Source organism: Typopeltis vanoorti, chromosome 2 (assembly GCF_054136105.1).
Source record: "Typopeltis vanoorti isolate ZY-2024b chromosome 2, IOZ_Tvanoo_1.0, whole genome shotgun sequence".
Classification (NCBI taxonomy): Eukaryota; Metazoa; Arthropoda; class Arachnida; order Uropygi; family Thelyphonidae; genus Typopeltis; species Typopeltis vanoorti.
The window spans coordinates 134,696,639-134,721,210 of NC_143550.1; the positions used below are offsets into that span (position 1 = coordinate 134,696,639).

The 24,572-nt window shown below is 36.9% G+C and overlaps 1 protein-coding gene across 1 annotated transcript in view; it reads left to right on the forward strand.

Moving 5' to 3' along the window:
- The window catches only part of LRP1 (LDL receptor protein 1), a 1,646,373-nt gene that overhangs the window by 1,292,831 nt on the left and 328,970 nt on the right, over window positions 1-24,572 (forward strand). Inside the window, exon 77 of the mRNA XM_090402369.1 lies at window positions 13,306-13,529. Within this exon, the coding sequence (XP_090258495.1) occupies window positions 13,306-13,529 (224 nt within the window). The remainder of the gene's footprint in view (window positions 1-13,305; window positions 13,530-24,572) is intronic.

Genomic DNA, 24,572 nt, shown 5'->3' on the forward strand with positions numbered 1-24,572 from the left:
AAAGAGGGCAAACGGAAGAAAAAACAAACCAGAATTCCCCCCCCCCCCTCTGGCAGATCGATACTAGGAGTCGACTGACTTGTTAGGCGAGGTTTAAATCCTCCTGCTGTCTATTGTTGTGGGTTTTAATGATGAGATCTGCTAATTTGTCTCCACGGACGTGGTTTAGCATGTAGAGGCCTCTGGGCAGTGCTAGTCCCACGTCGTCCTCTGCATCGATAAGACCAATGATCTTTTCAGGAGTGATTTCATCTATATTATCGACAAACACGTCATTCCATTCTGCACCGACGACTCTTGGCCCGTTTTGTCCTGTGAGTATCAGTTGAATGTCTCTATTGCTTTTCGTAGTCTCGCCGCCTCCTCGGGGAAATCTTTTAAGAGATGCAATATAGGTGCATTGGCCTTTGCGTGAGGGAACTTTGTGGGTTCTGAAGTTGACTTTATATTTCCAACTTGTGCTGGACTTCTTTGTTTCGATTTTTTAATATTTACTTCTTCAGGGCTGGCTGGCCTCTTTTGTGTGGTTTCTGCATTGTTGATTTCCATATCTACTGCCTCCGTGTCCTCGTCTATTGTGACTGCAGTGATAGTTCCGTTTTGTTGGTGCTGCTGGTTATTTTCGGTTGCTACGTCTGTAGTGGCCGTTTGATCGGTGGCCAGTTCCTCCTGCCCTTCATCTCTCCTGGTTGCAGGCTTCTCCACTGGTGTACTTGGCAGTGTTTCGGAGGTGGCGGCATGATTCTTTGTTGTTCCCTCATGCGCGGCCTTCAGGGTGGGGAAATCATTCGGTTCTGCACCAATAACATTTTGGGCTGTTGTTTCTGTGTTGGGCATAATAGTGCCTCCCAATTTTTCGGTCAGATTTCTGTCTGGACAGGTGTCTATTTTATGGCCGTTAATGCTGCATTTTAGGCATGCCGATTGGCACTGTGCTAATGTATGACCCGCTGTTAGGCAGTTCTTACACTTTAACTTCAGACACTGGGCCCTGAGATGAGTCAGGGCTCCACATTTAAAACATTGCCTCTTTACTCCCTGGTAACTCACCATTACCCTGGCCGATCTGATCATTACAAAATTCGGAACTTCTGTTTTCATCATTAACGAGAACGTGACTTCCTCCAACATCCATTCAGGGTAGTCAGCGTCTTTGCCTACTTGGACATCTCATACGGTTCTGCATTTCGAAAAGACTTGATTAATTATGTCGTTGCCTCCTTCTAGGTATTCCAGAGGGAATCGCTCTATTCTCATCTTTTTAGAGATGCTACCAACGACAAAAGGATGGCAAAGTTTCCCTTCACACTCAACCCCTTTGAGTAGTTTCTCCCTTGTTGTCGTATTTTTACAAACTACTTGATATCTACCACCCCCATAGGGGGTAAAGCCAGAAATATTATCTTCCCCTATGTGTCAATTAGCGCTTTTGCAAACATCCTCTTGTGTACACTTGCGTCGATTTCGAACCCGAGGGTTCTTACTCTCGGTAGAGCCGAAGACATACTTAAAAAAAAAAGGGAAGAGTAGACCCTTGTACGATCCAAGTCCACAAAAGGACAGACCTGTAGAAAAGGCCAAGCTTTCCCTGTTTGCAGATAAGAAAAACCTGTTAAACTTAGGTACAGGGGGAACACAAAGAACCAAAGAAGAAAAAAAAGACAAAGGGTTCTTACCAAGGCAGCAGGACTGTAATAGGAGCTCTCTCTCGGGGTCTCGAAACTGGAATCCAAGGCTGGGATACTTTCACTGCAGAGCTGGAACATGGAGCTTTCTCTCGGGGCCGCTAAATCGGGTCTCATCAGTGGGAGCCAGGCTAGAAAAGAAAAGGTCTCATCAGTGGGAGCCAGGCTAGAAATACCAAGATTTAGTAATACAGAGCTTGTAAGTATTTTACCAAAACAAGTTACCATAAGGTGTTATAACCTTATTAAATAAAAATCTCAGGAGGAGATATAGATGTAGAAAGTATTTTTAACTTGGGTATAGTTATGTTAAAGATACCAAGCAATTTTAAACCTGGTTTTACTCTATTTTTTCAAAGTAAGCAAACATACAAATGTCAAGTTTGCGCCTGCAATTTATGCAAGACTAGCTGATCCCACAGGTAGTGCAAGACCAAGGCAACTCGTGGTAAAAGTGGAGCAAGCTCTGATCACTAATCTTAATATTTACCCTTAATGCCAAAACACATCTCCAAGAAGGGGATGTATGATGTTTTGTATTAAAGGCAAGGGGCCACTACCCAGACCGGTTTCGACCTTTATTGAGGTCTCATCAGTGGGAGCCAGGCTAGAAATACCAAGATTTAGTAATACAGAGCTTGTAAGTATTTTACCAAAACAAGTTACCATAAGGTGTTATAACCTTATTAAATAAAAATCTCAGGAGGAGATATAGATGTAGAAAGTATTTTTAACTTGGGTATGGGATCAGCTAGTCCTGCATAAATTGCAGGTGCAAACTTGACATTTGTCTGTTTGCTTGCTTGGAAAAAATGGAGTAAAACCAGGTTTAAAATTGCTTGGTATCTTTAACATAACTATACCCAAGTTAAAAATACTTTCTACATCTATATCTCCTCCTGAGATTTTTATTTAATAAGGTTATAACACCTTATGGTAACTTGTTTTGGTAAAATACTTACAAGCTCTGTATTACTAAATCTTGGTATTTCTAGCCTGGCTCCCACTGATGAGACCTCAATAAAGGTCAAAACCGGTCTGGGTAGTGGCCCCTTGCTTTTAATACAAAACATCATACATCCCCTTCTTGGAGATGTGTTTTGGCATTAAGGATAAATATTAAGATTAGTGATCAGAGCTTGCTCCACTTTTACCACGAGTTGCCTTGGTCTTGCACTACCTGTGGGATCAGCTAGTCCTGCATAAATTGCAGGCGCAAACTTGACATTTGTCTGTTTGCTTTTTGTCTTTTGTTAGTCTCACTTAACTGGCCGACCTGACAAGACGAGCCCCCTAATTCTGGGCCCCCCCAGGCTAGAGCCCTGTCAGCCCTGCCCTTGTGGGCCATGCCATCCATAGTGATGGGACCAGATGTAATCTGTGTTTAGAGATTCTGATGTTAGCTATCCTGCCTGTTTAGTCATAGCAAGAAAGCTTACAGCTGTATGACACTTCGGAGGTGACAGGCAAAAATGTGAGGAATATAGCCAGCCAATCTTGAGGAGAACAGATAAGATGCCCATTTTTTGTGTGGTGTGAAGGTAGTAATTGAACTCTATTTCTTCACCAGCTTTGTTAACTTCTCAGACATGCTACACATATATGAGGTTGTGATAGTTTATTGTAGTCTAATGGGAAGGAGGTAGGAGTGTTTGGTTATGCAATATCAGTAGTTTTTTGTTCAAGTGGGGACTCTAGTCATTGGCTTTGGCTAAGAAAGTATTGTACATATGGTTAAGTACATGAGGACATTGTACAGAGTAAATCAGTTTTGCTCTGTTAACTAAAATCTTTATGATGCCATGCTGCTGGGAGAAGTGGTAGTGTGACTGTTGATGAATGTATCCCTGCTTCTGTGTATGTGAGTGGGTCTTCTGTAGATCATGGATCCATCTTGTTAATGTATAATCAAGGTATTTAGAAAGGACAGAACCGTTATTTTCCTTTTCTGAACTGAACTGGATTCTGGAATGTCAGCTCCTCAGATGTGGTAAAAAGACATTCAGTGGATCTCTGCCATGTGGCCAAATGGAGAACATATCCCATGTACTGTATGGTGGGGACACCCGTTTACTTCATACACTTCTCATTGTAGTTATTCAGTACTGTTTTGCATCATACTGTATAATCAAATGTTAGGTTGGTGTAGGATGGAGTTTAGAACTTTCTCTTCAGCTTCTCCATGAAGACGTTTCAGCAGCCAAAGAATTTCTAAAAGTAAGGAGTTCACATGTCCAGAAATTTACCAGTCTAGTTGCAAACTCTAATTCTAAGTTCCAGTGATCACTTGAAAACACCACAGTGAACCTTTCCTCTACTACCCTCAAAGCAGAAATCATTTGCTCTTAGTATTGGGCATATCTTTACTATATCTTCTAGGAATATGCCAACTAACAAATTCATGATACATATTATGCATGGAATCTGCCAGCTATCCAGTCATGTTCTAATAATATTAAACCGGAAGTAATCAACATTAATTCAAGAAAAACTTCCTAAGGACAGCCTCTCTCTAGTAGACAAGTTGAGGTACTACTACAGCTAAAGAAAACAGAAAAAAATAGTTAAAAATACAAATAATAGTAATGGTACTGTAATCATAAACTATTCTGCTTTCACATATAAGATAACCATTCTGCTTTGGATTATGATTCCACTGACTAGTAGATATTAATATGTTTGATAACCATATTTGGAATAAGGGAGAAATTAGCCAAAAGACTAAACTAGCAATATACGAGGCAATGTTCAAACCAGTTTTAACTTATGGATCTGTGAGTTGGGTTAAAAAAACCAGAACAGATGGCATCAACAGCATAATTAGATATGAAGATAATGGGAAGAAGTTTCTTTGACATTATTTGCATTCTAGAATGCATGAGAAGAGCTAATCTAAGCTGGTATGTCACTTGACAGAGTGAGAGAGAGTAAAGGTTATCAAAAGAGATATTTGACACCAAGATGACAGTAACAAGACCCAGTGGGAGACCAAGACCTAGGTGATTTGGTGCAGTTAAAGTGTTCTAGAAGGCTGAAATATAATTGTGCCAATATTGGAAGCCTGACATATAGCAGATTAGGAAAGAAAATTGTTTGTAGAAAGTTAATAATAATGTAAACTGTGGGTTCATATCCTCCCTGCCATGGTCATGAATGTTGTGATTATCTTGCTGAGAGTGATAAATTTCATCACCTGGCACGAGACCAGCACCACTACCCTGCTTATTGGAACCCTGAAATCACTTGAAAGAGTTTCATGTTTGGTCTCTAAAGCAAGGTTTCTGGATTATGCAAAAAAATATTCATAACTTATTTATAATGGTATTAACAACACCAAATGAACTATTTTATAAAAAGATGTTTATTAACTTGCTTATATTTCGCTGAATTTCGAATCAGCATCTTCAGAGCACAACACAGCATATAAATGTTTCAGTGAAACAGTACAAATTGTAACCGACAAAAGATCTAAAGTCCTAATTTGGCACCCTCTCATGTTGTAAAAAATAAAATAAGAAATAATTGGCAAATTAATGCAACCATATTTGTTCAGGTTAGGAGACTTCTTCATAGTCATGGCTGACTCAAAAAATCATATTTGCAATCTGTAACAACTTCTAAATAGCACATTCATTTTCTTCTATCTAATCCTGTGTGAAGGGGTGTCCAAAGCATGGTCTGCCAGTTCTGACTTGCCATAACAATGGTAGCAAATGTATTTTTTATGTTCTTACAGGCAGATGTTATCAGATCTTCCTGTATGCCCAATTTTTATAAAATAGTTCATTTGGTGTTGTTAATACCATTAAAAATAAATTATGAATAACCTTCAACACCAAAGCTTGTCTGTTAGACATGCAAGAAAAATAAATAAAAATCCAAAAATATATAATTATGCTAAATTCTCCTAACTTGAACAAATATGGTTGCATTAATTTGCCAATTTTTTAAAATTTTTATTTTTTACAACATTAGAGAGTGCCAAATTAGGACTTTAGATCTTTTGTCTTTAGATATTTGTATTTTGTGCGTGCGCATGTGTGTGTGTGTGTGTGTGTGGAAAAAAATTCCTTAGCCCATCCATGTTATTGAAATGCTCCAGGTTTACAACCTTTTGTGAGTGGGAGCAACATAAAATATATATCAGTAATGATGGAAGCTTATTAAAATATTAAAATATAGCTATCAGTTTCTCCACCTAAATCTGAACTGGTGGCATCTTCTGGACTTAACCTCCCAACCGGCCGGTGTGGATGAAATATTCAACCCTCCCTAGCTTTTTTCATGGATCAAAACTTCGTCGGCATTCTACCTTTTATCATGCTATTAACTACCTCCACCTGTTAATCTCGTTACGTCTATTCTATAGTCATTAGTGGATTAACTGTTGCTGAGTGACCTTTGTGTCACTCAGCAACAGTTTCATTTACTGAGAATTTCATTTACTGTCCTAAGTTATTTGACCTTTCTTGCCTCTAAAATGATTTATTGTGTCTCTTCCCAAAACTTGAAACTATTTTTGCCATTATGACATCTCATATAATTATAAGAGTGACATTTTACCGTTTTTCTCCCACACGAGAAACAGAAATAAGGTAGTAATAATATTGTTGATTCTCCCAAACTTCATTGTAGCAGAAATTTTTATTACAAAACTTTGTAATATATATATATATATATATATATATTCTCTAAAACAAGAAATTTGGAAGGAACCCATATCACATCAATATTGAGTGTTGGCAAGGTGAAAATGTTCCCGTTATTATTTATATATTTCATATATTAACTAGGGGGCTATGCCCAACCCCCCGTATTCCGGTATGGTAGACCAGTTCTCCTTCAATTGTGATAACTCGAAAGGGGGTTCTGCCCCTGAATTCTGATGACTAGAATTTTGAAGACTCGACACTCAGGGTAGCCCCTGAGTTTCAAAACGTTTCGATAAACATGACATAAAAAGGCTTATCATTTTATATATATATAGGGTAGATTTTATTTCATTATTTTTTATTTTTGATGAAATACTTTACCTGGAATACTCTTTCCAGTTTCTCTGTGTCATAAAAAGAACTTAAAAATTAGCCTTCAAGATGAAAAACAAACAGTGCATTCGGGTATCCCTCTATCAATATTTGTAGTCCTGAAAAGGACTGTTTTGATGGCCCTGAAAAGAAACATTTTTTATTTCATACTGTTCAGAATTTAAAATTCTTGAACAGCGTGGAACACCTTGAAGCAAGGGTAAACACACAAAGCAGTTTTACACTCAGGGCACCAGATTTTTGTTTCCTTTCTGATATTTTTTTTATTACATACATAATATTTGCATGCAGTTTTTTTTTTATTAGCGGTTGGTGGTAGATTTTCAGGATAATGGTTGGAGTTAGCAGCGTTCAACCTCAGATGTCTGGTAGGATTTCCCGTTTTTCTGCTTGTTGAAGAAGGTGCATGTGCATGCAGCAATGCTTTCGCAATTTCTATTCTGTATTCTAGATATGTTATGGTAGACAAACATTTTTTCTTGTACAGGAGGAAACTGTTCCAAATAACAAAATCCAAACACTTCAAAATTCAAATAACATGTCCAAACACTTTTTTGTAATATTTTTTATGCTGTATCCTCATTACAGAGTAGAATGATAGCTGCTGATCGCACCTGTCGACTCACCCCATAGTGTCGTTGTATGCACACACAGCAATGGGTTTTTCTTTCTTCAAACCATGCTTCTCCACGGATTCCGTTGATGGATTGTGCAGGGAAGATAGCAGAAAAACATCTTTTTTGGCTTTCCAACATAGTGCAAAGACTTTCCCTCGCTGATAAGTTCGGATTTCCCCCTTCGATAGCTTTCCTGAAGCCAGATCTGGAGGCATATCTCGCCTTTTTGCATTTACAGTACCATAACTATCTGTGCGATGCTGTAAAAGCAAATCAGCGAGTTCAGGACACATATATAGTAATTATCCATTATAATGCAGTAACCTTTCCCCAGTAAAGGGTCTAGTAACTGCATTACTGCACGCATCGACAAAGGGAGATCCGAATATTTATCGTGCTCGATTACAATTTGCTATCCCATATAAGGTTTGAAATCCTAAAGATACCCACTTTCCGATTCGCAAAGCATAAAAAATTTTACTTCCATACTTCGCTTTCTTTTTGGGAACATACTGCTTACATTTCAGTATATGTATGCCACCTTTGAATGGCATAAGGCTTTCATCGATACTCAAGTCTCTCTCAGGAATGTAGAGTGATCTACATTTTTGACGGATTTTCACCAGAAAATCATAAATTTTGTTGAGGAACGGGCAAGGATGTGTTGCCTGATCGTATTCCTCATTATTCTGAAAATGCAAATACTTCATGATGAGACTAAATTGTTTTTCAGTCATAACATCACAAAACATTGACGTGTTCAGAATCCAGTCTGTAGACCAATACATTTCAAGAGCGGGCTTTCGATATGAATTTCGAAACTTCGGGTTTTCCACTTTCTTTATTCTGATATTGCATTTGAAGGATGACAGTGATTTTAAATATTAATTTCATCTATATCCGAATATCACATAATTTCCTGATTTATAATAATCAGGAAATATGTATATTGTCTGATTTATAATTTGCTAATTTATAATAATCACCACATAGTTTCAGTATCGAAAAATTAAAGTTATGTGGAACAATTACTAGAGAAAAATAACGAATTAAATAAAAACTGTACCTATGTTTCATAACAGTTTTCAGGTGTGTGATAGTAATGCAACGGGGGGGGGTTAAACTATCAGAGGCGAAATAAAGTTCAATTCTATCGTAAAAATATGGAAATGAAATTTCACATTTGATATACATATTTTGAATGATCAAAATAAGCAAATGTATCGCTTACTTTAAAAATTGGAGAATAAAATATCTGAATTATGTGGAAAATATAAATTTAAATCATAACTGTTCATTTCATTTTGTAATGACCAATTATACAAGGAAACCAAGAAAGTGAAAGTACAGATTACTATACAACATGAAGAAAAAATTTAGTAATATGATTAAAGAATTTCATGTTATTCTCTAAAGGAAATCTGTTAATTATTATTCGATTTTGAAGGTTTTGTACAAAAATAAAAATAATATAAACTGGAACGTCGGCAGACGGTTTTCTTTTCTTTTTTTAAAAGAATATTTCAAATAATTATCGTGAATTAATTTCTTCGAGAACAAAGAAAAATATTTTGTCTACCAAGCGATTAGAAAAAAATTAGCGCACAAAAATAAAAAATTAAATTGGTTCTCCAAGGTAAGGCAATATTTAAGTGAAGAAATTATGCAAGACCTTTATTTTGTCCAGAAATTAAAATTGTATTGTACAATAAAAAGAGAAAACAAAAATATAAATAATTTCTCTATTTTTAGTCTATCATATATAACTAAAATCCAGTTCACCAGCATGAAACAAGAAAGTCCGTTTCTTGTTATAGGCAACTGAGAGGCAGCTACGAATGGGAGATAATCCGATTAACCGTTCTCTTCAGCGTGAGGGTTTATCACACCTTCTAATGGACATGACAGTCAAATTGCACTTCTTATCCAGGTTCTTTAAACAGGTGGGCTGAATCATATCCAGATTTAGTTGGACGTCTATAGACGTCCTAGCCGGTAGGGAGGTTAAACATCAAAAACATAAATACATTGGTCACAAAGTTGACTAAATAATGAGAAAACATTATAAGACAAATAAATAAATTCATGCTAACAAATAAAGGTAAAATAGTGTGACATGCATTTGCTGTCTGCAGTTAGCAACAGAAGCTGATTGTTGGCAAAATTGAAATCTGTGATTTTATAAGTGATTTCCATATTACTTAATATCAGTCCTTGGTTTTTATTCAGTGATCCACATGAATGGATGACCATAACTTCAGAAGTTTGAAATAAAATGTCTTCTCTATATAAGGCATGGTTGAACAGTTCCAATCAACTGCATGGTTAGTATTATAAGTATTGTTGTCCAAACCAGATCTGTCTCTTCTTTTATGCTTGTTATCTGCAACATGTTCCTTCTTTCTTACCTCAAATTCACAGCTTGTCTCTCCTTTGTAGGCTAAACCACAAGAACATGGAATTATATATATATATATATATATATACACATGGGTACAAAGTGACTTAGATACCAATATCAACATATTGATATTTAAAGCAATATGTTGCAACATAAGTATCAATTTATTGCCATCCTGTCAGATGCCATTGCAAAATAAAATTTAAAAAAAAAAAAAATGGCAGCATATTATTGTGTGTTCTTCTTACTTGATTATAAATGGCAAATAGATTATGAAACAAGTGCATCTCATAACAAATTCATGCTGACCCTCATAGATAACGTTATCTTTGCTGTTCAGTTTTGTATGCAGTTGCACTAATTTCTTCAAAATCTTAAAAACTACGGAATAGATGGCTAGCCTGATTGGTCAGTGTATCCACTAACCAAAAGGCTGCAGATTCGAATCCCATCGTAGGCATGGATGCTTGTGATTGTCTGTGAAAATACTAGTGGCAGTAGGCAGTAGATGGCATTGGTGTAGTTGCGGTTCATTGTAGTTAGTGGATTGAGTGGTGGAGACAGAAAGTTGTAGAGTAGGTGCCCTCCCTCGATAAGTCTTTGGTCTCCCTGAAGGTGTCATGTAATAATAATAATAGATACAAACTGATCTATAGTTTTATGCCTTCATTCTACCACCCCCTTATCCTCCTTCCACTCTTTGGACATTTTTCCAGTAGCCAGACTTTCATTTTATAGCCAGTTCGGTGGACTGTTAGTTCCTTAGCACATGCTCTCAGAACACACAGCAAAATCCCATCCAGTCCCACTGTTTATTGACTTACAAAGTACTTTACTTTCAAAGTGCATTCTCCTCATGAACTTCTAAACCCTCCCATCCATACAGAATGAAAAATCCCAATAAAGTGATAATTAAAGAACTTCAATGTGTCATCTACGTTGGTTACTTGATCCCCATTTTCATCTAGCATGGTCATTCATCCAATAATTTCTTCTCCTACTGCCTGCATAAGAAAAGAAGTCCTTAGGGTTTTCACTGAATTGCAGTACCAGTCTCTTCTTGTCTTCATTACTATACTAATCACTTTCCTGGCCTGAATCATGTTTCTCATGCAAATACTTTCCATTTCTCATTTTATATTGCTTCCTTAACCTTTTTTTCATGTACAATTCTTGTTTAATTTAAATAGATATTCACTTCACATCAGATTGCTTTTATTTCTGGGGATATGCAGTTTGCCATTGCAACTGATAAATATTTCTTGACTATCTCCCATGCACTGCTGATATCTCACCCTTCTGATTCATCCATCCATCCATTCAACTACCCCAAGATTAGTATAGTCACTTTCCTTATTATTGCACATGAATTCCTTTCTCTCTGATATTTGTGCAATTCTGTTCATCATCCAAATCTTAATTCCCATGTTTTCTGCATACTATACGTTGCCTTAAATTAAAGATACCAAGAAATTATATTCTTGGTTTAATCTTTTATCCTTTATATAGAAAAAACAAAAAAACTTTCATCATCTATCTCTACTCCAGAGTATTTTATTAATAAGGTGTAACACCATTTGGCTACTTGTATGTGGAAATATGACATCTGCATTACTTTAACCTTGGTATCACTTCTGGCTCCTGCTGATGAGACCTCAATGTAGGTCGAAACTAATCTGGGTAGTGACCCTTCCCATAATGCATAGCATTATACATTGTTCCTAAGGATATGTGCTTTGCATAATGGGATACTAAGGCAAGTGATGTGAAGTCATTAGTTTAAGTTGCCCGGTCATGAAGTTACTCCACGCTCAAACCTTGTTTGCTTACGCTTGGATCAAGGATTAAACCAAGAATATAATTTCTTGGCATCTTTAATTTATAGTATAACCAAGTGGAAAAACTTTCAAAATATATGTTGCCTGATAGTTGTCCCTCAGTAATGTTTGTTCCCTTACTCTCACTGTATGTTACTTTCTCTGTTCTTTGCACTTGCCAAATTGATCAGCCACCAATTCATTTCTTTGTTCCTGATATTCCTGTCATTTGTAAAACAGATACATGCATTATCAGTATTATCTATACTATTATTATTCCCCCAGACTCCATTGCCTCTGTGATATACCCATTCTCCCAACTGTGAAAAGATTGTCACCATTCATGGATCCATAAATGGCCATTTCTGCCACTATCCACCCTGACTATTTTAGTTTCTTTGTCCTAACACTCTCACTTGCCAAGAGATCAGCAATCTTTCCAGACAATGCAGTCGAATATCCTATCTTTCACATTTAGTTCTCTTCTATTTTCAAATGCAGTAGAATATCCACATATTTCAGCCTCCTCTTTCTGCACATTCTTGCTAGCATGTCATTCATTACTGCTATTCTTCTCCTCAGTTCTGCATTGTCATATCTAGGAAATATGCTCACAGTCTTTATTTTCACTCTTTTCTTCTGCACATTTCCTAACAGTAACTGTAGATCTCTTCCTCCTCCCTGATTCATGCTACCTCTTTGATCATTTGTATCCACCATCACTTCATCTTATATATATTCTGACCTTCTTCATTTCATAATCACATCAGGATCTGAATACAGATCCAGATTATATGGGCTTTTCATTTGAAGGTGAAGTAGCCAATTTCTTCCAAAAGTTCTGCTTTTTCATCCTGAAAAAACAGACAAACCAGAAATAACACAGGGAATATCAGACATAATGAACTTGCTACATAACCTTAGTTGCTCTTGCCATAGCTCCAGTAGTCATTATCACACTTTCTGTTGTTCCTCCAGTCAAACATTCATCTATCATTCTTTTCTGCACCCCATTGATCATTGACTCTCCATACACCTTATTCCCTAACAGATCCATTCATTCCTTACTCTCTCTCTTTCTTTCTTTCTTTCTCCCACCCACCCATCCTCTGAATCTCCCTCCTTGATCTCTCACCTGTCTGCATACCTCTTGTAATCTCAATTAATTTGCTTTTGTACCCTTTCAACCTCCTCTCATTTCCAGTCTTTCTTTGGGTTTCCCATCTTTCTCCTTCTCTCATTTCCATATCTTTCTCACACTTCTACTCATATTTGCTTCTAATCTCTCTCTTCGCACTACACAACTTATTTTTTTATACCTTAATCTTCATCTCTCAGTGTTGCCATGTCTCTCTTCAAATATCCTACCCATATTCTACATTTGCTGACTCAACACTACCATCTATCAGGACCTCTAAATTTTTATTCACACTACCTAATGTAAGCTCAACACTTTACACTTGTCATCATCACCCTTAACCAACCTCTATCTGCCTCTTTAAATCTCTTAACTAGTTTAATGTTAGACTAAAGGAAGAATTTGTTGCAGAAAAATGTTTGCTTGTGTAAAAAAAAAAAAAGTAAAAGTGAGAAGACCTGAATAATCAAAAAATTATTGTATAAAATTTGATATATTTTGCAGTTTTTATATATAAATATGTATATAATTCTGTTAAAATATTTATTAAGGAAGGAAATTGATAATTGATTACAAGTAATAATTTATGTTTGTATTTTCAGGTATATGTATTGGACAGATTGGGGTCGTAATGCAAAAATTGAACGGGCTAGATTAGATGGTAGTGAAAGGCATGCCATCGTTGACCAAGATATTCAGTGGCCAACTGGTCTTGCTATTGATTTTGCTGCTCGTAGGATATACTGGACTGATCCAAAAGCTTTTACCATTGAAACAGTTGCTATGGATGGTCATCATAGACACATAGTCAAATCTTTTAATTCAGGTTATATGAATTACTATGAATTTTCTTTTTTCAATTTTACTTTGATCTTTCTGTTAAAAAAATTATCTGTATAATAAAAAATTACCTATATCCATTAAAAAGAAAAATGCATAACAACCCACTTGTTAAAGTTGACTCTCAGTATAGAAAACACGATTATGACAAACCTGTTCACTAAAAAAAATAATCAAAGTCCCAGAAGTACAATGTCATGCTAACAGAAATTCACTGTTCCAAACTATCCACTAATAGTTTGGAACAGTGAATTTCTGTTAGCATGACATAGTACTTCTGGGACTTTGATTATTTTTTTTAGTGAACAGGTTTGTCATAATCGTGTTTTCTATACTGAGAGTCAACTTTAACAAGTGGGTTGTTATGCATTTTTCTTTTTAATGGATATAGGTAAAAAGAACAACAGAAATAACACACTATTTCTGTTGTTCTTTGGAGTTAGCTATACTGAGAATTATCTTTAATGTCCTTCAATTTACCTCAGATCCTACAGACATACAAATGTGAAATAAAATTGGACTTTTCAGAAACTACATGGAAGAGAAATCAGCAGTGTATTGGAAGTAGTCAAAGAGTATCTGAAGGAAGCCTTAAGTGACTGCATCCAAAGAGTTAGGAGGGAAAAAAAATTACAAAGGAGTTAAATGAATGAATAATATTTTAAATTAAACCTGTATGAAAATTATTATTATTATTATTTAAATTAAGGGGATATTAAATCCCACATTGTTTTAAAACCCAATAAGAAACTCAAAGATTGGAATCAGAGAGTTTCATGCTGTATATAGTATAATAAACTATAAAAGTATCGGCGACTACTAGCGTGAGCTAATGCAAGTAGTCCAAGTACGTAGTACAAAATCGGGCAACTTGCAGCAAAGGTTGGTAAAGTTCTGATTGCTATTCTTGGTATTTTCCATAACATAACACACATTTCCTAGGAAATGTATGCTGTTATTACATTATGGTGGGAGGTCACTACCCAGACCGGTTTCAGCCCCTTTATTGAGACTTCATCAGTGAGTTGCTAGACCAAATTGATACCAAACGGTAAAGGGTATAGTGAAAAAAACTTATATACTCTGCTATACGAGTTGACAAAAAGGTGCACCCATTAAGTTACTTAAATATAAAGAGCCAATAGGCTTCATTTCGGCGATATAAACATTATTTAAATTAAGGGGATTAAGAGTTGCCCGATTTTGTACTATGTACTTGGACTACTTGCATTAGCTCACGCTAGTAGTCGCCAATACTTTTATAGTTTATTATTCTATATTCGGCATGAAACTCTCCGATTCCAATCTTTGAGTTTCTTATTCGGTTTTAAAACAATGTGGGATTTAATATCCCCTTAATTTAAATAATGTTTATATCGCTGAAATGAAGCCTATTGGCTCTTTATATTTAAGTAACTTAATGGATGCACCTTTCTGACAACTCGTATAGCAGAGTATATAAGTTCTTTTCGCTATACCCTTTGGTATTTATTTGGTCTAGCTACTCACTGATGAAGCCTCAATAAAGGCTGAAACCGGTCTGGTTACGACCTCCCACCGTAATGTAATAACAGCATACATTTCCTAGAAAATGTGTTTTACATTATGGAAAATACCAAAAATAGCGATCATAACTTTACCACCTTTGCTGCGAGTTGCCCAATTTTGTACTACGTACTTGGACTACTTGCATTAGCTCACGCTAGTAGTTGCCGATACTTTTATAGTTTATTATACTATATTCAGCATGAAACTCTCTGATTCCAATCTTTGAGTTTCTTATTCGGTTTGAAAACAATGTGGGATTTAATATCCCCTTAATTTAAATAATGTTTATATCGCCATAACAAAGCCTATTGGCTCTTTATATTTAAGTAAATTATTATTATTCAGTCCTCCATGGAGTCAGAAGACTCATCGTGGGAGGTCCTTCCTAGGAAACGCAAAGTCTATCAAGACTCATCGTGGGAAGTCTCTCCTTGGAAACACAAAGTCTATCATACCACTCCTTAAACTCGACTGTTCTAGTTCTCAAACAAAGCATTCCACTGTTCGGCCACCCTCCATAAAAAGAAACCACTCCTCACTCTCTTGCTAACAGTTTCCTTTCATAACTTCCAGCGATGGCCCCTTGTCATGACTCATTCCTGCTGTTCAACCAAGCGAAAGAACTCCCCAGTGTCAACCCTGTAATCACCTCTCAACACTTTCAAAGTCTCAATCATATAACCTCTCCTTCTGCTATCCACCAAACTCTGCAGTCCACGTTCCCTCAGTCAATCCTAGTAACTTACATTGTACAGTCTTGAAACCATCTTTGTTATCTGCTTCTGTACCCTTTCCACATTTAATTTATCCCCTTCAAATCCTGGGAACCAAATTTGAGAAAAATAGTCTAGGTGTGGTCTTATACAATGGAATGATAACTCTTTTATCTCTGCAGGTCAGCGTCCTTCTCATTATTGCAGCAATCTGTGTTACCTTCACCAGCTTTGAAATATGGCCCCTAAATTTCAGGTTTCTATCAATTATCAACCCCAGATCTTTCGTCTTCCCTACTTCCTCCAATACAGTATGCAGAATCCCATCAATGTGTCCCAAACCTCAAGACCTTACATTTTGCTGCATTAAACCGACCCCCATTCATTTGTTTATCTGTCTAGCTTATTCAAATCCTCTAGAGGGCCACCACATCTGCACTCTTACTAATAACCCTTCCCAGCTTCACATCATCTGCAAACAACTGAATATCTCCCCACAATCCACTGACAATGTCATTGATATAAAGGATAAACAATATTGGTCCAGTACTGAGACCTGTGGGACCCTACTTGTAACCTTCTGCCTCCTTGAAACTGTCCCACCATACACAACTCTCTGATACCTATCAGACAACCAATCTTGAGTTCAGTTGACCAACCTGACATCCAAACCCATGCGCTGCAATTTAATTATCAGCTTATCATGTGGCACCCTGTCAAATGCCTTCGCTAAATCCAAGAAAATGGCAGTATATGCCTTTCCCTCATCTACTGCTCTTGTAACTTTATTATAAAAGGCTAGCATATTACTAAAACAAGAGTGCCCCTTCACAAATCCATGTTGACTCTCACAGATGACATTACCCTCATCTGCTCAATGCTGTATACTCCCTCACTAATTTCTCAAGATCTTAACAACTGCTGATGACACACAAACTGCATATAATTAGACACTTCCAGTCTGCAACCGCCCTTATGCAAAGGCACTATCTTACCATTCCTTCCTTTCCCGTAGCCAGACTTTCATTGAAAGGCCATGTCAAAGCTGTCAGTTCTTTAGCACATTCTCTCAGAACTTGTGATGAAATACCATCCAGTCCCACAGCTTTACTGACATCCAGATTACTCAGTATTTGGAACACACTCTCCTCATGCACCTCTAAACCTCAAACCTGCCCTATCCCTCTAGTATTAAAATTTACTCCTCTAGGACGAAATACTCCAATAAAGTGTTCATTGAACAATTCCACCATGTCATCTACATCAGTCACTCTATTCCCTTTTTTATTCCACAATGACATTCTTCCACAATCATTTCTCCTCCTACTGGCCACATACCTATAAAATTCCCTAGAATTTTCTTTGGATCTTAGGGCCAATCTCTTCTCAGATTCCAGTTTCGCCTTCCTTACCATACTAGTCACTCTCCTGGCCTGTGTCTTATATTCTTCATTCATCTGCTCTTCACCTGTCTCCTTATATCTCTTCCATAGCCTCTTTTTCACATGCAGTTCCTGTTTAATGTTGTTTGTCATCCACTTTACACCAAATTGTGTCCTCTTTTTCACTTGTGGAATACAGCTTACTATTGCTGCTAACAAATATTCCTTCACAATTTCCCCAAACAATAATGATATCCTGGCCTTCCAATTCCTCCCTCCATGAAACTTCCCCAAGTTAATATCTAAGACTATTATAATCATGTCACTTATAACCTTATAATTCCACATATGTTCTCTTGTCTTTGATACTCCTGCATGTCTATTCATCTTCCAAGTCAAAACCATGTCATTCTCTCCAACTGGTGGGAGAGATGTCATCTTAGTTATTATCAAATCTTCTGATATTATGACCAAATCCAAAACTCTTGTTTCCTCTATTACATGTTGCCTAAGACGTTTCTCCCTCAAGAATTCTAGAAATTCCATTCCCTTATTGCTACATGGATCTTCCTCTTGTTACGTCCCTATCTTACGATTATGTTTGACTTCCAAACTGCCTTCGTCTATATTCTCCTAACTTCTACTTTCAAGACACCACCTAAGTTTCTATTAATATCTGAGTTATTGTTCCCCGTAATATCCCTAGTATTTGTATTTTAACTGCGCCCTTTGGGATATTTAGTTTAAGATATTTTATACATAAACAGAGAAAGGAACTCAAATATCTGAAAGTGTAACTATTGCAGTCGTGACACTATTTCTTGTTACTCAACATTAATTCCTTAAACTTCCCATTTCTTAACATTAGTTCCCCACGTGGTTAGGCTCGAATGTTTCTAAGCGGTGTATTGGATTAGCAATATCAACAACTTTCTTTTCCATTAAACAAAAGGTTTATTATTTCTCTAAACATGGTACATATCAAATTACTCAACTATATAACTTACACACTAAAATTAGCTTAAAACAAATAGTTGGGCTATGATTCGACAAAAGTTACTACGATCATGCCACCACAAAATTTCATACAAAACACGAACTCACTTAACATGGAAAGATTAGATCACCACACATTAATAGATTATTCAACTTCAAGTGCACTAACAAAGTAACTACTCTAGCACATACTTATGACAATTCCGATTCTCTACACATCACACTAGGCATTCAAATTCCTCAGTCTACTTGATTACTCAGTTCACACTAATCAAACTCAATATTAACAAAACCATTTACTTCATTAACACACAACTATGTCATTAACTTTCCCTTTACAATATAGTAGGCACTCATGATTCTTAGGATAATTAATTACTCACAAATTATCAACACTAGCTAGCTTATTTTTCACACTCTTTATCAAATTCTCAAGTCCTATTATATTTTCTCCCTAATCACTTTAACAGTTCCGTATTATGACAATGGTACCTATCACAAACAACTTCTGGTTAACATAAGACAAAATTCACATTACCTTTCTTTAGCTTCACTTACGGGCCTTTACCTTCTACTGAACGAACTTGCCTGCAATTCGGGGCTTTATGAACATCTGCACCGTCGGCTGTACTATCCGAAACGAGGACATCGATATCTTCACAGTTTCCTATGACTTTATGGTATATTTCGCTTTCTACATAGGAATACGGGAATAGCTTTCCCGCTCACCTTCGATTCCTTGTTGTGGCATGAGGATATAAGCCATATCTCTCCACTCAGGAACACCGTGAAATCCACTAGAAAAACAAACTAAAACCACCGCGACTATCCAAACGTTTCTTCTCCTCTGGCAAAAAAAGCAAAAAGGCCTCAATCTAAACGTCTTCCCCCAAAACCAAGAGAGCCTACTCTTCGAAACAAAATTTTTTTTGAGGGGGGGGGGGGGGGGGTTTACCAACCCTTTTATAGCTGCTACCCTAACGGCGCCCTTTCTTACTTCTTTCCCCCACCTCCTACTTGTTTTCCGTCTGTCTACCAATTGGATAGCATTTTGCCGCCATACGTCATTTTTGATCGGCAACTCGTAACGAAGTTTCTATCCGGGTATAGGCCCTAAGCGATATTCCGTTATTTCCCTTGTTAGCCTCTATCTTAACCCCTTTTCAAACCTTTTCTCAGAATTCTACTTAATTCTTAATCTGTAGCCTCTTACATAGCGCATTTTATGACTTATTCTTTTATACTTATGCACTTAACTCTTTCATTCTTAATCGCATTACTATATTAATTCTTAGTTAGCTACTTATTTAATACAAATTCCTTGTTTAATCATAATACATCTTAATATATTCCTTTCTTTTGTTATCTTAACTAAACAATAGACCTTTACATTTTACTCAATTTATACTGGATGCAAGAATATTTTATTAATTAAATTATCCTTTTTATGCAGGGTTTTTTTTTTTTTTTTGTTACTTATTTTTCATGTTACACCATGATAACTGAGAATAATATATTCTCAAGATATCAGGTGTAACACTCTCCCCAATTTATGCTGCTGTAGTTAAAATCTCCCATAACAATCATTCGTCTTGCACTTGCCAAGCTCAACTGTCTAAACATCTCCTGGTCCCCACCCTCTGTTCTGCTTCGTTTGTAGCAACACCCCCACTAAATATCCTGCCTGCCCACTTCTACCACCATATGCTTTCAAAATCATTAGTGTCACTGCCTTCCAAAGCCTCCACTCTTAGAGTACATAAGTTGTCACTTGTCATAAGCATTACTCCACCACTGCGCTTTCTCTTGTTATCCTGCCAACAAATGCTGCACCCTGCTACTTCTGTTCCTGTTATTATATCCTCATCTGTCAACCACGTCTCAGTGATCCCAATGAACTTTGGCCAGGCTGATGCTATCACCGCCACCAATTCCTCTCCTTTATTCCAGGTACTCCTGGCATTAGTATAAAGCATAAAAATGCCACTGTTTCTATACCCAGCATTATCCCCTCTAGACTCCACTGCACTTACCTGATGTTGTCTCCCTTCTCCCAAATATCCATTCCCGCAAGAGGCCACCCCTACTACCATCCACCCTGGGCATTCTAGTTTCTCGGCATTGACACACTGACTCATTGAGAACAGCAATCTCTTCAGATGCCTGTGTCCTTCCTCATTCAAATGCAAGTAGTCTCTCACATACAATTCCTTTCTATCCTCAAATGCCCTCCAAGCATCCACATGTTCCAATCCTCTCTTCTGACACATTCTAGCTATTATGTTATTCTATATTACTGCTCTTCTGCTCAGCTCGTCACTATCATACCTAGGCAACATGCACACTATCTTTCCTCTCTGTGTCTATTTTCGTACAACCTCAAGCAAGAATCTCATAGCTCTTGCTGCCTAATTTACATTACCTCTCAAGTCATTTGTTCCAACCATCACAATCATCTCATCCACCCTTTCATCCCTCTTAATTGCCATAGCCACACTTTCTTTCGTTCCTCCAGGCAAACACTCCTCATGCATCCTATCTTGCACACCACGGATCATTGCGTCATCATACATCACACCTCTCACCATCCTGTTCCTCGATTGCTCCCATGCATCTCTCACTCTCTCTCTCTCTCTCTCTCTCTCTCTCTCTCTCTCTCTCTTCTAACACTTTCTCTCTGTGTTCCCCTACTTACCTGCCTTCCTGACATCACTCTATCCCTGGCTCCGGTGCTCCCTCGCATTCTTCTCATTCCCTCTCTTCTACTGTTTTCATTCTCTCCTCTTCTATCATTCCCATAACTCTCTCATTCTCTCTCTTCCACTGTTCCTATTCTTTCCTCTTCTATCATTCACATAACTGTCTCTCATTCCCTCTCCTCTACTGTTCCTATTCTCTCCTCTTCTATCATTCCCATAACTCTATCTGATTCCCTCTCTTCTATCATTCCTATTCTTTCCTCTTCTACCATTCTCATAATTCTCTCTCATTCCCTCTCTTCTACTGTTTCTATTCTCTCCTCTTCTATCATTCCCATAACTCTCTCTCATTCCATCTCTTCTACTGTTCTTATTCTCTACTCTTCTATCATTTCCATAACTCTCTCATTTCTACTCTGATTCGCCTTGCATTTGTCTCTTCCATTCTCCTAATCTCATCTTTCACACTTCTCATCTCATTCCCTAGACATTCCACCTGCTCTTTCAGCTCATCTCTTTCTCTCTCTCTCTCTGTAAGTCAGTCACTCTTATTTGCCATTCATCCTCCCAGTTGAGCCCATCTCCAAAAACTTCACAATCCTTCAACCTTTCCATACTCCCCACTCTCATTATTTCATTCATATTTTTCTTGCCCTCTATCATGCCACTCATCTCTCTACGTGGAGAATCTCCCGCCTCTGATTCAACGAGGTCAGTTATAGTTCCGACAAAGTCAGTTATAGTTGTCTCTAACTCACCAAGTTCCTCCCCTTGCCTACATTTTGCACATATACATATTTCCCCTTCTCTCACCTGCCACACATACAACCTCTAGGACACATACATTCCACAAGTCCTTCATGCTACAAAATCCAGTATTATATCACGCAAAATGGAGTCCTTAAATGGGGGAAGACTTGGTGATACGCCATTTGCAATTTTAGCTGCCGCTGCCATCATTATTCAAAATAGTGTTCAGGAACTATTACAACTAAATGCTAAATAAGTATAAGTGAGTATAACTATAAGTATACTAAATATCTAAATAATGAAAACTTATGTTATCTTCGTTTTCTTTTCCACTGCTATGCAATCGGTTTTGACCTTATCTTCTTGTTAACCAAAAATGCACAATATAGCAACAACAACCAACTAACTCCAAAAACAACCACTGAAGGACACTTGTATTACAGAAAAACAACGTAGCACAAATCTCGACAGAAGTCGCATTATTCACTGATTAAAAAAGCACTTTTTTCAGCACAGCTCAAATTTCCTGCCATGTTCTCCGGCGACCAAATTCTTTTCCAGGGAAAAGAATTATGAAATTATGAATTTGATATTGTGAGAAGACTGATAAAGAGGGTCAGGAGTAGTATAACAGAGACTGAAGAGGCCAAGGGAAATTTGAGAAAATTTTATTACTTTGCAGTAACTAAAAGGAAAAATGACCATTAAAGAATAACTTTAGTGAATGCAGATAATAGAAGAGTATTAAATACTCTTCTTGTTGGATATATATATTATCTCTATGGTTGATAAGGGAGAACTAGAGGAAAAAATAGACAGGTTAGTTAAAGATATTAAAGCTTATTGCAATAAAATCATTTGAACACATGTGATTAGACGGAATATTGGCATGGTAATTTGAAAATTTTCCTTTATGAGTCAACTAAAAATCTGCTAGCTTTTCCCTGTTTTTACTTTGTACGGTATCTGAGAATTTAGAACTGTTATGTGCAGTAGGTGAAAAAAATAATTTTCTCTATCCCTTCAAGACCTCATGCAAACTTTCAATGCATCTACTCATTATGTCTGACCTGTTAACTGCTCTCATAATAGCCAATACTTAAGCTCTATTGCACAATGGAGCATCATTATTTATTGTTCAAATTTTAATGACTTATAGTCAGCATACACACTTCCCACTGTTTTTACTATCCCTGGGAAGACAGATCATGTGACATATAAACCGGAAGATTTCTTCTTCTGTTATGTGCGTAAGCCTTCCAGATAATAGATCTAGAAAGTACTTGAGCTTAAATGAATCATCATCAAATTCCTGACATGCACCCTGTAGGGGTATACAAGATATGACAGTACTACATGAAAAACTTATATCATTACTAACTTCCTATCTACAATTTTCATCCAGACCAATCTGTTACCTGTAACATTATCAGATCTTATATTTCTATCTTCTAAGGCTCTTTTTACTGTATCTTGGTCTTCCTCTGGGTCGTTTTTCCTCCAACCTGGCAGAGAACACTTGTTTTGCTAATCTTTTCTCTCCCATTCTGTTTAAGTGGCCATACCACATACGATTAGATCTGCTAACACATTCCCGAATGCTAACAATATCAAGTTCTTTCCTAATATCCTCAATTTTAATATGATATTGCCATTAATGCCATCTGTTCATGCCCCTAATCTTTCTCAGAATTCTCATATCTGCAGTCTCTAGTCTTTTGTCAGGTGTTTTACTTCTAACCCAGCTCTCAGATCCATAAGTTAAAATTGGCTTGAGCACTGTCTTGTATACAGCTAACTTAGTGTTTTGATTAATTTCTCTCTTATTCCATATAAATTTATTCAGTTGACTTCCAACCATACCAGCTTTGTTGATTCTGTTGTCTATTTCCATATTTAATTTACCATCTTCACTAAAAATTGTGCCTAAGTAACTGAAATGTTTTACTTGTTCTATAGGTTCTCCATTCATAACGCAGTTGATATTTTCAGTGTTTCTGCTGATTTTCATACCAAATTTATTACAACAGTTAATCAATTTAGTCAGGAATCTTGCAGACTTGTACTGGGGAATTTATTTGTCATATCCCCACATGTCCTTGAGGGTATAGAGGTCTGACATACGTCAGTTTACAGGCTGAGGTTAACCCTGTGAGAATGGCCAGTCCTCAGCAGAGTGCCAGCAGCATCGAATGATTGTTCACCTTCCAACTACTAACCGTGCTCAGACTTGCTTAACTTGCATGAGTCATTAGTAGCGGAGACTACCAATCGACCAACATTTGCTGGCAAACTTCATTGGCTAGAACAGGGGTCGGCAAACTTTTGAGACGGAAGAGCCAAACCCATCCCTCCCAACAGTTTAAAAATTATTCGAGAGCCATAAATATATTTTTACAAATAAGGAAATTTTAAAGTAATATTATAGTAAATTTATAGTAATATATAACAAGTTATAATATTATATCTTTATAAAATGAAGAAAAAATCACAGAAAAAATTGCTCTCATTGGTTTTAATCAGTGTGAGCAATTAGCTTGCATTTCCTTAGAAAGTTTCTGTATGTCGGGTTTGTAACTAGTCATATTTAATTTAAGGCACGATTCCAAGTTGGCATCAGTAATTTAGTCAATTTACATTTAATGAAATTCATGTTAGAAAACGATTGCTCACATAAATATGTAGACCCGAAGATACTGAGAACACCGAACGCAAATTTTTTCAACTCATGATATGAGTCCGGAAGACTATTCTAAGTATTGAAAATCATTGAGTCTGCCTTCTGTAGTTCTTTTATAGCAGTCTGCTTGTGCTGTGAAATCAGACTGCATTTTTCTTTTTCCAGTTCTTCTATTTCGGTACCAAGATGTACAAATTTGGAGCTCCATAAGTCTTTGCTTGTCAAGTCCAGCAATTGTATATCAAAATTAGCCATGTCAAT